General features: G+C 39.9%; 1 protein-coding gene across 6 annotated transcripts in view; it reads right to left on the reverse strand.

Moving 5' to 3' along the window:
• The window catches only part of ADAR (adenosine deaminase RNA specific), a 47192-nt gene extending 44395 nt beyond the window's left edge, over positions 1-2797 (reverse strand). For 3 of the 6 annotated variants that reach the window (XM_063624808.1, XM_063624805.1, XM_063624806.1), the window contains exon 1: positions 2639-2766. Coding sequence is in view for 3 of the 6 variants with exons in the window: in XM_063624804.1 (XP_063480874.1) it covers positions 2639-2782 (144 nt within the window). In the remaining 3 variants the exon portion in view is untranslated. Of the gene's footprint in view, positions 1-2638 lie in introns of all 6 variants that reach the window. The other 3 variants (XM_063624809.1, XM_063624807.1, XM_063624804.1) reach the window with 2 other exon arrangements.
• Between the last annotated feature and the right edge of the window lie 12474 nt (positions 2798-15271).

Genomic DNA, 15271 nt, shown 5'->3' on the forward strand with positions numbered 1-15271 from the left:
CACTAAACTCTGGGCCTCCTTTCCCCTACCGCACCAGGTTTACATTGCTGGGGTACTAGTCACTGAGAAAGAGCAAGACTCAAACCACATAGCCTGATGAGCAAGAGCAAGAGCAAGACTTGCTAGACACTGAGAAAGAGCAAGACTTAAACCACACAGCTGGCTTCAAGTTCCAGCTCTGCCGTTAATTAATATCAGGACCTTAGCCAAGATTCACTTCTGCATCTGTAAAATGGGGATAATGTTTAGTGCACTAAGTTGCTGGAGGGATGAAATAAGTTAGTATATGTCAAGTGCTCAACACAGTGTCAGGTATACAGCAAGTGCTAAAGAGAAGCGAAAGGCCTGGCGCAGTGGCTCATGCCTGTAATCCCAGCACTCTGGGAGGCCGAAGTGGGCAGATCACTTGAGGTCAGGAGTTTGAGACCAGCCTGGCCAACATGATGAAACCCCATCTCTACTAAAAATACTTTAGCCGGGCATGGGCCAGGCACAGTGGCTCATACCTGTAATCCCAGCACTTTGGGAGGCCGAGGCAGGTGGATCACCTGAGGTCAGGAGTTCGAGACCAGCCTGGCCAACATGGTGAAACCCTGTCTTACTAAAAATACAAAAATTAGCCAGGCATGGTGGCATGCTCCTGTAATCCCAGCTACTCGGGAGGCTGAGGAGACTCACTTGAACCCGGGAGGTAGAGTTTGCAGTGAGCTGGATCGCGCCACTGCACTCCAGCCTGCGCGATGGAGTGAGACTCTGTCTCAAAAAAAAAAAAAAAAGAAAAAATTAGCCAGGCATGGTGGTGCACATCTGTGATCCCAGCTACTTGGGATAAAATTGAAAAAAAATAAAATGAGAAGCTATAATTAATAAAGTGAGTTTTGTTTTTGTTTTTTATTTTTGAGATACAGTTTCGCTCTTGTCCAGGCTGGAGTACAATGGCGGGATCTCGGCTCACTGCAACCTCCACCTCCCGGGTTCGAGCGATTCTCCTGCCTCAGCCTCCCAAGTAGCTGGGATCACAGATGTGCACCACCATGCTGGTCTAATTTTTGTATTTTTAGTAGAGATGGGGTTTCACCACGTTGGCCAGGCTGGTCTCGAACTCCTGACCTCACGTGATCCACCTGCCTTGGCCTCCCAAAGTGCTGGAATTACAGGCATGAGCCACTGCGCCCGGCCTAAAGTGAGATCTTCACTTCTTTGCAGTTCTAGAATTTAATGAAGTGTACAGCAGAGAGATTATGGATTTTGAGATTTCCCCTCCACCACCACCCCCAAGTCTGCATATCATATCTGGCAGAATAGCAAACATCTAAAACAGCAAAAAGTTCCCCTGCTTCTCAAGCAGCTGTACCAATAGGAAACCTTCAGCAAGGGAGCAAGTCCAAGCTCCTGGGTACTGGGCCCTTACTAATAATAGCTAGACACTTCGAATTCTGACACCCCGGGCAAGGTAGATATAATTATCCTCATTTTGTAGATAAGCCCAAGTAGGAGTGGAGAGGTTAAATAACTCATTCAATGTCAAACAGCTGCTAAGTGGCAGACCTGACTCCAAAGTTCATGTCCCCTTTCCACTCTATTTCCCTGCTTCCCATATAGCAAGCACTAACTGTTTGTAAATAACGAACAAGATATTTCACGATCTTTAAAAGGATGGGAACAAGGCTTCTCTGGTAGAGAAAGAAGTTGGCATCACAACTGCTGACAGTTTGACGCCCCTGCCTTCTCTGTCCCCAGTGACCCGCTCTAGCAATCCTGCTTCCCTCTCTAGCAACAAGACACTGTGTAGGCCTCTGTTTGCAAGTCTCCCGTGGCCTAGACTCTGCTCCCTCTGCTAATTGCATACTTGGGCTCCTTCACACAACATTCAAAATCCAATGACAGGTATCCCTTTTTGGAAGGCAAGTTTCCCAAACTCTGATACCAACACGAAACACCTGGGGCCGGATTACCCTCTAGTGGGGCCCCCAAATCAAGCTAAACAGAGAAGGAAGGGGAGGTGACGCAACTAGGCCTCCTGCACCAGGCCAGACAGGCTGAGCGCGGCGGCCGTGACCCCGCAGTGAGCTCTCCACAGTGGCCTCCGCAGTGAGCTCTCCACAGTGGCCTCCGCAGTGAGCTGTCCACAGTGGCTTCCTACGCCTTCCCTGTGGAAAGCACGCCAGGGCGGCGATGTTATCTCTGGGAGAAAGGGCCGGACCTAACGCAGTTTGTGGGAGAAGGCGCAGCAAAGCGCCTACCGGGGCGAGTCCCAGGCGCCTCACTCTCCAGTCACTCCGAGGCGGGGGAGTCGGCGAGAGGGAAACAAGGGCCTTTGGTACCCAGCTGTTGGGCTCCGGCTGGCACGAGCGCCGGAGCATCCGTGCGCAGCCTCTGCCGCCCACACTCGCGCACACACGGGCGCACACACACGCACAAAAGTACACCGGCCCGGGCGTCCGCCTCCTGGAAGGCTGCCGAGACCGGCCACTGTGCCCCTACCAGTCGCGTCCCCACCCAGCCCTGCGGCCACCCTCAGTGCCCTGCCGGGGTGCCCCCGCGCTTCCTCTAACATCAACGCCAGAGACTGGAGGGGCCGCACGGGCTGGGCGTTCCAGCCCAAGCAGGTGTGGCCGAGAAGGACAGAAGCTCTTACCGGGTCTTGTACTTCCTCGGGACACGGCCGGACACCCGGAGGCTGCCAGTGCGGCCGCGACCCTCCCCCCGCCCTCCCCCACCACGTAGCCTTCTCTACCTTCAGTCGGGAATCAATGGTCTGGTCGCAGATTGGTGACATCATTGGCGCGCCTGGCGTGGGAGGAAGAACCACGTGATTCTACCCTCTTTTGTTTGCGCTCTAGGAAATCAAGGTTTTTGTTGCTACGTCTTCCTTGGTTTTTTACGTTGTGTTAATGCCGCTGTTTTGGGTACGGTGGGGAGTAGGTACATGGGTTTAGGATGCTGCATTTTTGCCCATGGCCTTGATTGAACTCCTTAGTCATTTATAACGTGATTGGGCCGGAAGGCCTGAGAAGATCTGTAGGTACAATCCTCTTTTAAAAAATAGACCACAGAATTAGCCAATAGTACGTTATAACCAGTAGTCTTTGAATGGCCCGTTTAAATTAAAGTAAACGAATTCATTTTTAAAATAATATAATGAACACCTTCTTTAACTTGACATGCTAACCAATAACTAAAATATTATCAATTAACTTTCATCAACTTGTAAGTGGTCCGCATCTTCTGCCACTGCCTCTCCATCAGAAGTAACCCCCATCCTGAATTTGTGTTTACACAACTATTAGATTGCTTTAATTTCTTTTCGCATTTATATATATTACTAAGCAATGTATTTTTACTTTTCTTAGTTTTGTGTGTATTTCCAAACTTTCATCTAGAGGCCTGGGCCTGGTACATTTTTCTTTACAAACATGTTATTAAGATTCATCTTTATTGACTGAAGTTACATTTGTTCATTTTCACTGCTACATAAAAATCCATTATGTACCATAATTTATCCATTCTCCAGCTGCTAAATCTTTGTGCGATTTCCAGTCCTTTGCTCTTTCCAACAGTGTTGGAAATCAGCATTGCTTTCTGGTGCCCCTGTGCAAAAATGTCTCTTGGGTGTATTTACCTAGGAATAAAATTGATAGGACTTTGGAATGCCAGTATTCCACTTTATATGATAATACCAAATTTTTATCCAAAGTGGTTGTACCAGTTTATACTCCTACCAGCATCCACATCTTCTCTAACACCTCAGATTTCTTGGCTTTTGCTAATGCATGGTCTCAAACTGCCCTTATTGAGGTTAAGCATCTCTTTTAAATATGTATCGTCCATCTGTAGTTTCTCTTCTGTGAAATGTCAGTGTAGGGCATTTGAGGGATTTTTAGGGCTGAGCAAGAAAAAATACATGACCAGGAGGTGGCAGTAGCACACTCAAGCTTTATTTGTGTGAGCTTTGACAGGTTTGCATTTAGGGAAAGTCCCTCGCAGCATGAGAAGATCCAGAGATTGGGGGTGGAGAGGAACCATCCAAAAGAGGAAAAGAGAAGGAAATTTCCAGAAGGGAGTGGCCTTACCATGTCCAGGTGATGTTGTTCAGCAGCCTGTGTGAAGTCTCTGTTTCAGAAAGCTCCCAAGGGCAGCAGCAAATTGGAGTCTTAATAAACCACGGATTTATCTTATCTATAACTAACAGATGTTGGGCACAGTTTCATGAGGTATACAAAGCAGGCAAACAGCTCTAAATGCCTAAAAATCTGCTTAGTTGGGTTATATTTAAAATGCCTGGATATATAAACATTTGAGTTAGGTGCTGAAAGGCTTTTGAGGTAATAGATACCAGCTTGCTGTGAAGAAATAAACAACCCAGGGACCCAGATACAGAGGCCATCTTTGGCTCTTTATATAACAGTCAGTTTGAGTCTTTTATTATTGTTTTAGTGGATTGTTTTTACATTATTCACAAACTTGGGGCACTGACTCTTCATCAGCTATATGTGTTGCAAATTTATCCTTCCATTCGTGTCTTTTCACTTTCTATTTTGGTAGATGTTCTTAACTTTGAATTTATTAATATTTATCTTGTTTTTCTTTTCCCCCTACCCTAATATATATTCACTTACTCTTACTCCTAAAAATCTTTAAATCCTTATTCTCTCTGGAATTTACTTTTGTATATGGTGTGAGGTAGGGATCCCATTTTACTCTTTACATACAAATGACCTTTATTTTTCCCCCAGCTTTATTGACTAGCCCCACCTTTCCCAACTTTGTTATATATCAACATTCCAGTTACTTATGGGTCTATTTCTGATCTATCTATTCTCTTCCACTGGAAAATTTGTCTATCTTGATGTCAACATCACATTATTTAATTACCATAGCTTTATAAAAAGTCTTGATATTGAGTAGTGCAAAATCTCGCTTTTATTCTTCATCCATCTTCTTTTTTTGGGCTATGGTTGGTCTTTAGTTTTCCCATATTTTAAGGCAAGCATCTCAAGTTGCACACACAAACAAGTTGCACACACACACACGCAGCAGTAACAACAACAAAAACCTGTTGGCATTGCATTGAATAATAAATAACTAATATATAAATTTGGAGAGAATTGACATTTTATGATTCTGAGTCTTCCATAAGCAAGGGATAACTCTCTTTTTATTAGGTCTTCATTAATGCTTTAATTTGGGTCTATTATTCTCTTTGTCCAGATCTTGCACATCTTTTGGAGATTTTATTCCTAGATTCTTTGTAGTTTTTGTTGCTATTATAAGTGATGTTCTTTAAAAATATGCTTTCTAATTTTTCGAAGATCATATAGAAATAAATTTGATTTTTGTACATTGATATTGTATCCAGCCACAATGTTAAACTCTTGTTTGTAGTAATTTATTGATTCTTTTGGATTTTGTATGGAAACAATCATTATCTGAAAATAATGCCAGTTTCCCCCTTTCCTACACCCAACCCGTATTGCTTTTTATCTATCTTAAAGTGTTACACTGGTTTGGCCAGGTGCAGTGGCTCATGCCTGTAATCCCAGCACTTTGGGAGGCCAAGGCAGGCAGATCATGAGGTCAGGAGATTGAGACCATTCTGGCTAACATGGTGAAACCCTATCTCTACTAAAAATACAAAAAATTAGCCTGGCATGGTAGCAGGTGCCTGTAGTCCCAGCTACTTGGGAGGCTGAGGCAGGAGAATGGCGTGAACCTAGGAGGTGGAGCTTGCAATGAGCTGAGATCGCACCACTGCAGTCCAGCCTGGGCAACAGAGCCAGACTCCATCTCAAAAAAAAAAAAAGTGCTACACTGGTTTGGGGGAGAAGGCAGTGCATTGTTCCAGTACAGTGTTATTGGAAATGGTGATAGTGGGCATTCCTGATGTTCTTGATATTCAAAAAGGAAACTTAGAATTATTTTTGTATATTTTATGATAAAACATTTAGAATGATATTTTTGTAGGCGTTTTGTAAATCTCCTTTATCAGGTTAAGGAAGGTACCTTTTATTCCTAGTTGAATAAAACTTAAAAATCTTGAATAGATTTGAATTTAATTTATTTCTACATCTATTGAAATCATCACACAATTTCTTTCTCCCTTTAATATGTTAATATGATAGATGACATTTATAGATTTTGTATTAAACTACTTATCCTTGCATTCCTAGAATAAACAACTGGACCATAAAATCTCAATTTTATATGCTATTGTACTCTATATATTCTATGTCTATGTTATATTCTATGTAGGATTTTTGCATTTGTGTTTATGAAAAACATGGACTTGTGATTTTCCTTTCTCATTCTGTCTTGATCTGTTTGGGTTTCAAGTCTCATAAAGTAATATAAGGAGTATTCCCTTTTTTTGTATCCTCTGGAAGAATTTTAATAAGATTGGAGTGATTTTCCTTTCGAGCATCAGTAGAATTCACCAATAAAACTGTCTGGAGTTGGGTGCAGTGGCTCACACCTATAATCTCAACTACTTGAGAGGCTCAAGCAGGAGGATCACTTGAGGCAAGGAATTCAAGACCAGCCTGAGCAACATAACAAGACTCCACCTCCAAAAAAACAAAAACCAAACAAAACAGAACAGAACAGAACAGCAAAACCAACTGGGCTGGGTATTTTCCTTGTGTGAAGGTTGTAAAATATGACTTTGATTTATTTAATGGTTATGAAACTATTCGATTATTTTCTTTCTCCTTGAGTCAGTTTAATAAAATAATAGGTTCTAGAATTTTTTCCATGTCATCTAAGGGTTTAACTTATTGTCATAGTTATTGATTGTACTATCTTCTTAATCTCTGCTGTATTTATAGCTCTTTTTTCATTTATAATATTACTTGTGGTAGACTGTGTTATTGCTCTCCAAATATTTGCTCCTTTTTTTATAAGAGGACTATACATTTCTACCTAATGCTATGTGACTCGAGGTGACTCTTGTGACAGGAGAATGCATACCCAACCAGCTGTCAATGGGCTTGATCATTATACATGAACAGAAACTTTAAAAGATACCGTACATGTTTCTACCAGCTTTCTTGCTCTTTTCTCTCTTCCATGAGAATGGCATGTGCATGACTGGGGACCCCAGAATGAAGAATACATGTGGAGGAGAGCCCAGCAGAGTCAACCTATATAGCAAATAAGAAATAAACACAAAGATTTGGGATTTTGTAGTTACCAAAGCATATTATAGTGAAAACTGACTGATAAAAATTATTTGCCTATAACTTCTTATCATTTTTTCTTAGATAAATCATTGCAGAGGTTTATTTATTTTGTTGGTATTTTTCAAAGAACCAACTTTTGTCCTTGTTGATTCTCCCTGTTTTCTATTTCGTTTCTATCTCTAGTTCTGCTCTTATAATTATCCCCTTCCTTCCATTTTCTTCGAGTTTATTCTGTTGTTTCTTAAGTTGTGGGTTTAGTTCATTAATTTTCAGCCATGTTTTTCTTGTCTTTAAAAACATTTAAGGCAGTAAATTTCCTTCAAAGCACTGCTTTCTGTATCCCACAAGTTTTGATATATAACATTTTCATTATTATTCAGTTCAAAAATATTTAAATTTTTATTGTAGTTTCTTCTTTGACTCATTATTTAAAAGATATGTTCTTGCCAGGCATGGTGGCTCACACCTGTAATCCCAACACTTTTGGAGGGTGAGGCTGGAGCATCATTTAAGCCCAGAAGTTTGAGACCAGCCTGGGCAAAATAGTGAGACCCCATCTCTACTAAAAAAATAAAAATAAAAAATTAGCCAGGCATGGTAATCCCAGTTACTGGGGAGGCTGAGGTGGGAGGATCACTTGAGCCCAGGAGTTTGATGCTGCAACCTGGGTAACAGAGACCTTGTCTCTTCTGACATATTTGCATTGTCATCATAATTTTTATTATACTTTTAGGTTGGGCATGGTGGCTCATGCCTGTAATCCTAGCACTTTGGGAGGCTGAGGCGAGCAGATCACCTGAGGTCAGGAGTTCGAGACCAGCCTGGCCAACATGGTGAAACCCCATCTCTACTAAAAATACAAAAATTAGCTGGTCATGGTGGTGCCCGCCTGTAATCCCAGCTACTCAGGAGGCTGAGGCAGGAGAATCACTTGAACCCAGGAGGCAGAGTTTGCAGTGAGCTGAGATGGCGCCATTGCACTCCAGCCTAGGCAACAAGCGCAAAACTCAGTCTCAAAATAATAATAATAATAATAATTTTTATTATACTTTTATTTAAAATGTATTGATATTTGCCTAATTGGTTAATTTATAATCTAATCTGAGAAATACAAGCTTGATAAGAATTTGTATTCTCTCATTGTTAGGTGCAAAATTGATACGTGTCCATTATTACAAGATGGTTAGTTTTGTTGTTCAAATATCCTGTATCTTTGCTTTTTGTTTTCTGCTTGAATTACCAGTCACAGAGAAAGGCATGTTGAAAAATCTCCCACAATGATGGTAGATTTGTCAGCCTCTCCAGTTTTTATCAATTTATGCTCCCTGTACTTGGAACACATTTCATTAGGTGCTTATGTGTTTAGAATTGTGTTATCATTTTGGTGAATTAAATTTTATATCATGACACAGTTATCCCTTTCTATCCCTACATTGCTCTTTGTCTTAAAGCCTGTTTTGTCTGATATTATCATAGACAAACCAGCTTTCTTTTAGTGAGTGTTTACTTGTAATATTTGCAATCCTTTTACTTTCAACCTTTCTAAGTTCTTTTGCTTTAGATGTATTAATGTATACAGCTGTATTAAAAAGTCCTAACTGATCACGTCTGTAATCCCAGCACTTTGGGAGGCCGAGGTGGGCAGATCACAAGGTCAGGAGATTGAGACCATCCTGGCTAACACGGTGAAACCCCGTCTCTACTAAAAATACAAAAAATTAGCCGGGTGTGGTGGCGGGAGCCTGTAGTCCCAGCTGCTGGGGAGGCTGAGGCAGGAGAATGGCGTGAACCTGGGAGGCAGAGCTTGCAGTGAGCTGAGATGGCACGCCACTGCACTCCGGCCTGGGTGACAGAGCAAGACTCCATCTCAAAAAAAAAAAAAAAAAAGTCCTAACTGATCATCCGTCTTGTTACTGTTAATTTTGTTCCGTGTATATTTATTATGATTTTTTTTTTTTGAGACGGAGTTTCGCTCTTGTTGCCTGCGCTGGTCTCGGCTCACAACAACCTCCGCTTCCCAAGTTCAAGTGATTCTCCTTCCTCAGCCTCCCAAGTAGCTGGGATTACAGGCATGCAGCACCACACCCAGCTAATTTTTGTATTTTTAGTAGAGATGAGGCTTCTCCATGTTGCTCAGGCTGGTCTCAAACTCCCGACCTCAGGTGATCAGCCCACCTCAGCCTCCCAAAGTGCTGGGATTACAGGCTTGAGCCACCACCCCTGGCCTATTATGATTCTTTATATATTTAGACTTTGATTCTTCCTTTTTTATTTCTATTTGTTCTACATTTTCTAGGTCTCTGGGCTTTTTTTTTCGGGCTTATTTTTTATTTTTGATTAACTGAGTTCTTCTTGCACCTTTCCTCCTCTTCCATGTTTTCACTAAAGATTTGGAATTATACTCTATTTTTTTAGAGATTACTTCAGAAATGTGTCATGTATTTTAACAAGGCATAAAGTTTAAATATGTTTACCATTCTCTTCTAAATAGCATAAAACGTTTAGAATATTTTAATTATTTTCTTACCTTTTCTGACTTATATGATACTGTTGTCTAATTTTTTGGTTCTTTCTTTTCTTTCTAACTCCACAAATTAGTAATTGTCATTTTATTTTACATAGGCAATGTTAGGATTTATATACAGGGAAACAAACAAAGCTAATATGAGGATGTGTTTGCAAAGTAGCTGCCACTAAATGCATCTGGGCAGCTCAATCTATGGGGCTATCCTCCAAGAAGTCGTATAAAGTGTGTCTCGGGAAACTATGCTTGAGGGAATAGTTTAAAGATATCTTCAATCCCTCAACAAACTGCTTTGGGAAAAGAAGAGAGGAATTTCTCTACTGGCTTTTGTTTTTCCTGTTATGAGGGTCAACTCTCCTGCCCTTCTGTCTCATACATATGTGTCCCCTGGTGTTTGATGACTCAGCATCAACAGAAGGGTGGAAAGAAGCATGTGGTATTGGTATGGAATAAGGTCTTGTCATCGTGTGCCTGCATGAAGGTGAATGCAATCCATGCAAAGTTAGTCCTGTGAACTCCAAATATCAGAGACAGGTCTCATTCAATTTAGGAAGTTTATTTTGCCAGTTAAGGATGTGTGTCCATGACACAGCCCGAGGAGGTGGTGACCACATGTGCCCAAGGTGAGTGGGGTACAGCTTCGTTTTATATTACATTCTATATTAAATTTTATATATACATTCTAGGGAGACATGAGACATCAATCATCATATGTAAGATGTACTTTGGTTTGGTCCAGAAAGGTGGGACAACTTGAAGCAGGTCATAGGTAGATAAGAGACAAATGCTTTTGAGTTTCTGATTAGCCTTTCCAAAGGAAGCAATCAAATATACATTTATCTCAGTGAGCAGAGGGATGACTAAGTTCTGTCTGTTCTTTGTCCCCAAGGAATTTCCTTTGGGCAAATTGTGAGGGAGGTGTGTAGCTTTTTTATCTTAGTAGTTATCACTTTTTAGGAATAGAATGGGAGGCAGTTTTGCCCTCAGGAGTTCCCAGCTTGACTTTCCCCTTTGGCTTAGTGATTTGGGATCCCTAGATTTATTTTCCCGACAGCAGTGACTGGAGCTGGATTCAAATGTCCTGGAGACAGGTGAGGCCAAGAGAATCTGAAGTGGGGCATATGATGAGAAATAAAGAAAGAGAATGTTCTCAAAGGAAGGAGGAGCATTTTAGAGATACAGATATGGAGAAAGCACTATTATTTTAGTGATATGCAAGAATAGTAATTTATTTCTGATGAAGGAGTCCTATTATATGAACTCTTATAAATGTGTTTTTGCTTCTGTGAGCCTTTTTTTGCAATCTCCAAAATTTAAGGTTAGAAACACATGAATTTGAATTCCTAACATTGGGAATAATTAGAAATAGAGGAACAGACTACTGGGAAAGCGTAAAAGAGGTTTGTACCTGTGGATGTTTTTTGCTTGATAGTTTGGGAGAGATAAAGAAAGCCAAGGCAAAGAAAAGGCTTTAGAATGGTCCATCTCAGCATCGCTCCCAGGAGTGGTGCTGAATTATGTGTTACAATGTCTTGTTTTGTTCCAGTGGGTTCTCAAAGTTATTACTGGCAGAATTTTACATTTGAGAAGTTTGAGAAATACCCCGGGTACTGTTAATGGCTTCCTTTTTCAAGTTCACTGAGCTAGGCAGAATAAATAGAAATCATCCAAAGACATTGCAAGCCAGACCAAGCCTCCCATCAAGAACAGTTAGGAAAGCTGTTCAAAATATTTTTAAAATATCTGTTTGGAAGCATTGGAGAACTACCAAGATAGAAAAGAACTTAGGGGTCAAGATTCTGGAGAAGGGGGAATTCCATAGAGGTGAGACAAACATCTGGCACCACTGAGGTGTTCCTAGTTTCAAAGTCAAACCTGAGAAAATGAGAAGCTGAGCAGAGCTTTTGGAAGTCTCTCTGGGCAGAGGAAACAATAACTGTGGTTCAGGGCTCATCAATAAGAAGGAGTTCTAGTAAACATCCCAGACTTTCTTTTTTTTTTTTTTTTTTGAGACGGAGTCTTGCTCTGTCGCCCAGGCTGGAGTGCAGTGGCGTGATCTCAGCTCACTGCAACCTCCGCCTCTCGGGTTCAAGTGATTCTCCTGCCTCAGCCTCCTAAGTAGCTGGTAAACATCCCAGACTTTCAATAGGGATTCCTAAAGGGCTGTATCCTAGGAGTAAGGATGATCCAAGATTGACTAACTCTCAAAGACTGAAACTTGGTTTGAAGCAACTAATTTTAGATTTATTCTGGTGCCATGCCCCTACCTTAACTGTTCCTATAAATAAGAATAAGTCCTCTCTGGGTGAAGATAATATTGTCCAGTACCTCAAATTATTGCTATAACTTTTCATACACAATGTCCAGCATGTAATGAAAAATAGGCACACAAAAAAAGACAAGACTACCAAAAGTTCAGTTACAAGACAGACAATAGAAAGAGACCTATGGAAGATCCAGATAATGAAAAATAGGCACGCAAAAAAAGACAAGACTGCCAAAAATTCAGTTACAAGACAGACAATAGAAACAGACCTATGGAAGATCCAGATATTGGAGAAATCATACACATAATTTAAGATAACTGTGATTAATATGTTCCAGAAATTAAATTACAAGATGCAGAATTTCAGGAGAGAACTACAGACTATAAAAAAAGAATCAAATGGAAACTCTAGAACTGAAAAATTCAATAAATGAAATTAATAATTCAATAATGGGTTTAACAGTTGATTAGAAGCAGTTGAAGAGAGAATAAAAGAAAAGATTAGTCAGAAGAAAATATCTAGGCTGAAATATGGTGAGACAAGGAATATAAAGTACATATAAGAGCATGGAGATGTTTGAGGCTGGCTCATAAGAGATGTTTGTGGCTCATGCCTGTAAATCCCAGCGCTTTGGGAGGCCGAGTCAGGTGGATCACTTGAATCCAGGAGTTTGAGACCAGCCTGGGCAACATAACAAAACCCCATCTCTATAAAAAATACAAAAATCAGCCAGGCATGGTGACACACACCTGTAGTCCCAGCTACTTGGGAGGCTGAGGTGGGAGGATCACTTAAGCTTGGTGGTGAAGGTTGCAGTGAGCTAAGATCTTGCCACTGTACTCCAGCCTGAGTGACAGAGTGAGACCCTGTCAAAAAAAAAAAAAAGACTAGTATCTTCTACCTAGCTAGAAAAAAAAGATTTTTGAAACAAGGTTAAAACATCTAGCATGTGTAACTGGAGTTTCAGAATGAGAAGAGAGAGAATGGAGCACAGGCTGAAGAAATATTCAGAGAGATAATAGCTAAGAATTTCCCCATACTGTCAAGAGATGTTGATCCATAGATTCGAGAAGTGCTAGTTCAACCTCAACAGGGATAAATACAAAGGAATCTACTCCTAGGCAGATTACAGTAAAGCTGTTGAAAACAAAAGCAACAATTACACAGTTAAATTTTCTTTTTTTTGAGATGGAGTCTTGCTCTGTCGCCCAGTCTGGAGTACAGTGGCGCGATCTCAGCTCACTGCAACCTCCACCTCCCTGGTTCAAGCAATTCCCTTGCCTCAGCCTCCCGAGTAGCTGGGATTACAAGCATGTGCCACCACGCCTGGCTAATTTTTTTGTATTTTTAGTAGAGACGGGGTTTCACCATGTTGGCCAGACTGGTCTTGAACTTGTGACCTCAGGCAATCCACCCGCCTCGGCCTCCCAAAGTGCTGGGATTACAGGCATGAGCCACTGCGCCTGGCCCGACTGAGTTAAATTTTCAATAAAAACTATGAAAGCTAAAAGACGGTGAATTTTAACTTAAAAGCACTTAAAGACAATAAGTAACATCCAAGAATTCTACACCCAGTGACGCTATCCTTCAGGAATGAAACAAAAATACAGTTTCAGAGAAAAAAAACCTGAGAGAATTTATCCCTAGAAGAATCATAGTAAAGCAAATACTGAAGAGAGTTATGGAGAAGGAGAAGGAAATGATTTCAGATGGAAGCATAATAATTCAGAAAGAAATAAAGAGCAATGGAAAGGGTAAAACTCCAACAATATTTTGTGGATTAAAATTTATAGGAAATTTAAATATATAGACAATAATTTTACCAACAAAGGAGTGTGATCAATAGATATAAAGTTCTAAGTTCTTTGCATTGTCCAAATGTGGTAAAAGTACTAATTTTTATTATACTTTAAAAAGTTAAGGATTCATGCTGTAATCTAGAGTAACCATTGAAAGAACAGTAAGAGAAGATAAAACTAATAAGCTAATAGATAAAGAAAACAGGATTTGAAAAATTCAAAAGAAGGCAAGAAGGAGAGAAAAAGAAATACAGAATACAGAATCAGTAAGATAGATTTTAAGCCCAAATATGTCAGTAATTACATTAAACATAGATGGACTAAAAAGTCCAATTAAAGAGGAAGATTGTCACACTGGATTTAAAAAAAACACACACAACTATATGTTAATTATAATAAACACACCTTAAATATAAGGACACAGAAAGTTTGAAAGCAAAAGAATGAAAAAAATATAGATACAACACAAATTCAAAACAAAAGAAAGCAGATGTAGCATAAAGACTTTAAAGCAAGATAAGAAGTGAATAACCAGCCTGGGCAACATGGTAAAACCCCATCTCTAAGAAAAAAATACAAAAGTTAGCTGGGTGTGGTGGCACATACCTGTAGTCTCAGCTACTAGGGTGGCTGAGGTGGGAGGATCACTTGAGCCCAGGAGGTGGAAGTTCCAATGAGCTGAGATCACACGGCTGCACTCCAGCCTAGGCAACAGACTGAGAGCCTGTCTCAAAAAAATAAAATAAAATAAAATAAAATGGAATAAACGGAAATGTTTCATAATAATAATGGGGTCAGCTCACCAAGAAAATACAACGATATAAAATTTGTATGTACCTAATAACAAGACATCAGAATATAGAAAGCAAAAAAAAAAAAGACATAACTAAAATAAGAAATAGAGAAATCCTTAATTGTAGTACAGTAGATTTCAATATACCTGTCTTGTTAACTAGAAAACTATCAGACAAAAAAATCAGTAGGGATACAAATAATTTGAAAGATGCAATAAATATTACTGAAATGTTACATATAGAACATTGCAACAATTGTTGTTGAATATACATTCTTTTCAAGTACACATGGAACATTTACTGAAATTGACTGTATGTTGGATCATAAAGCAACTCAACAAATTTAAAATGATCAAAATCAAATGGAGCATGTTCTCTGGTCACACTTAAATTAATTTAGAAATCAATAATAAAAAAGGTAACTAGAATATCCCTGAACGTTTGGAAATTAGCAACATACTTCTAAATACCTAACGGATTAAAGAAATCACAATATACATGGAAAGATATTTTGGACTAAATAATGTTAAGAATAGCTAAGCTTACAAGATGCAACAAAAACTGCCATTAGAGGAAAATTTATAGCCTTAAAATTGAAAATGTGTCAATTGAACCATAGAATATATATAGAAATAATGACATAGTTTAAAAAAGAAAGCCTGAAAATGGTGATGTAAGTATCCATCTCAAGAAGTTAGAAAAAAAAAAA

The sequence above is a fragment of the Symphalangus syndactylus genome, chromosome 12 (assembly GCF_028878055.3).
Source record: "Symphalangus syndactylus isolate Jambi chromosome 12, NHGRI_mSymSyn1-v2.1_pri, whole genome shotgun sequence".
NCBI classification, from domain to species: domain Eukaryota; kingdom Metazoa; phylum Chordata; class Mammalia; order Primates; family Hylobatidae; genus Symphalangus; species Symphalangus syndactylus.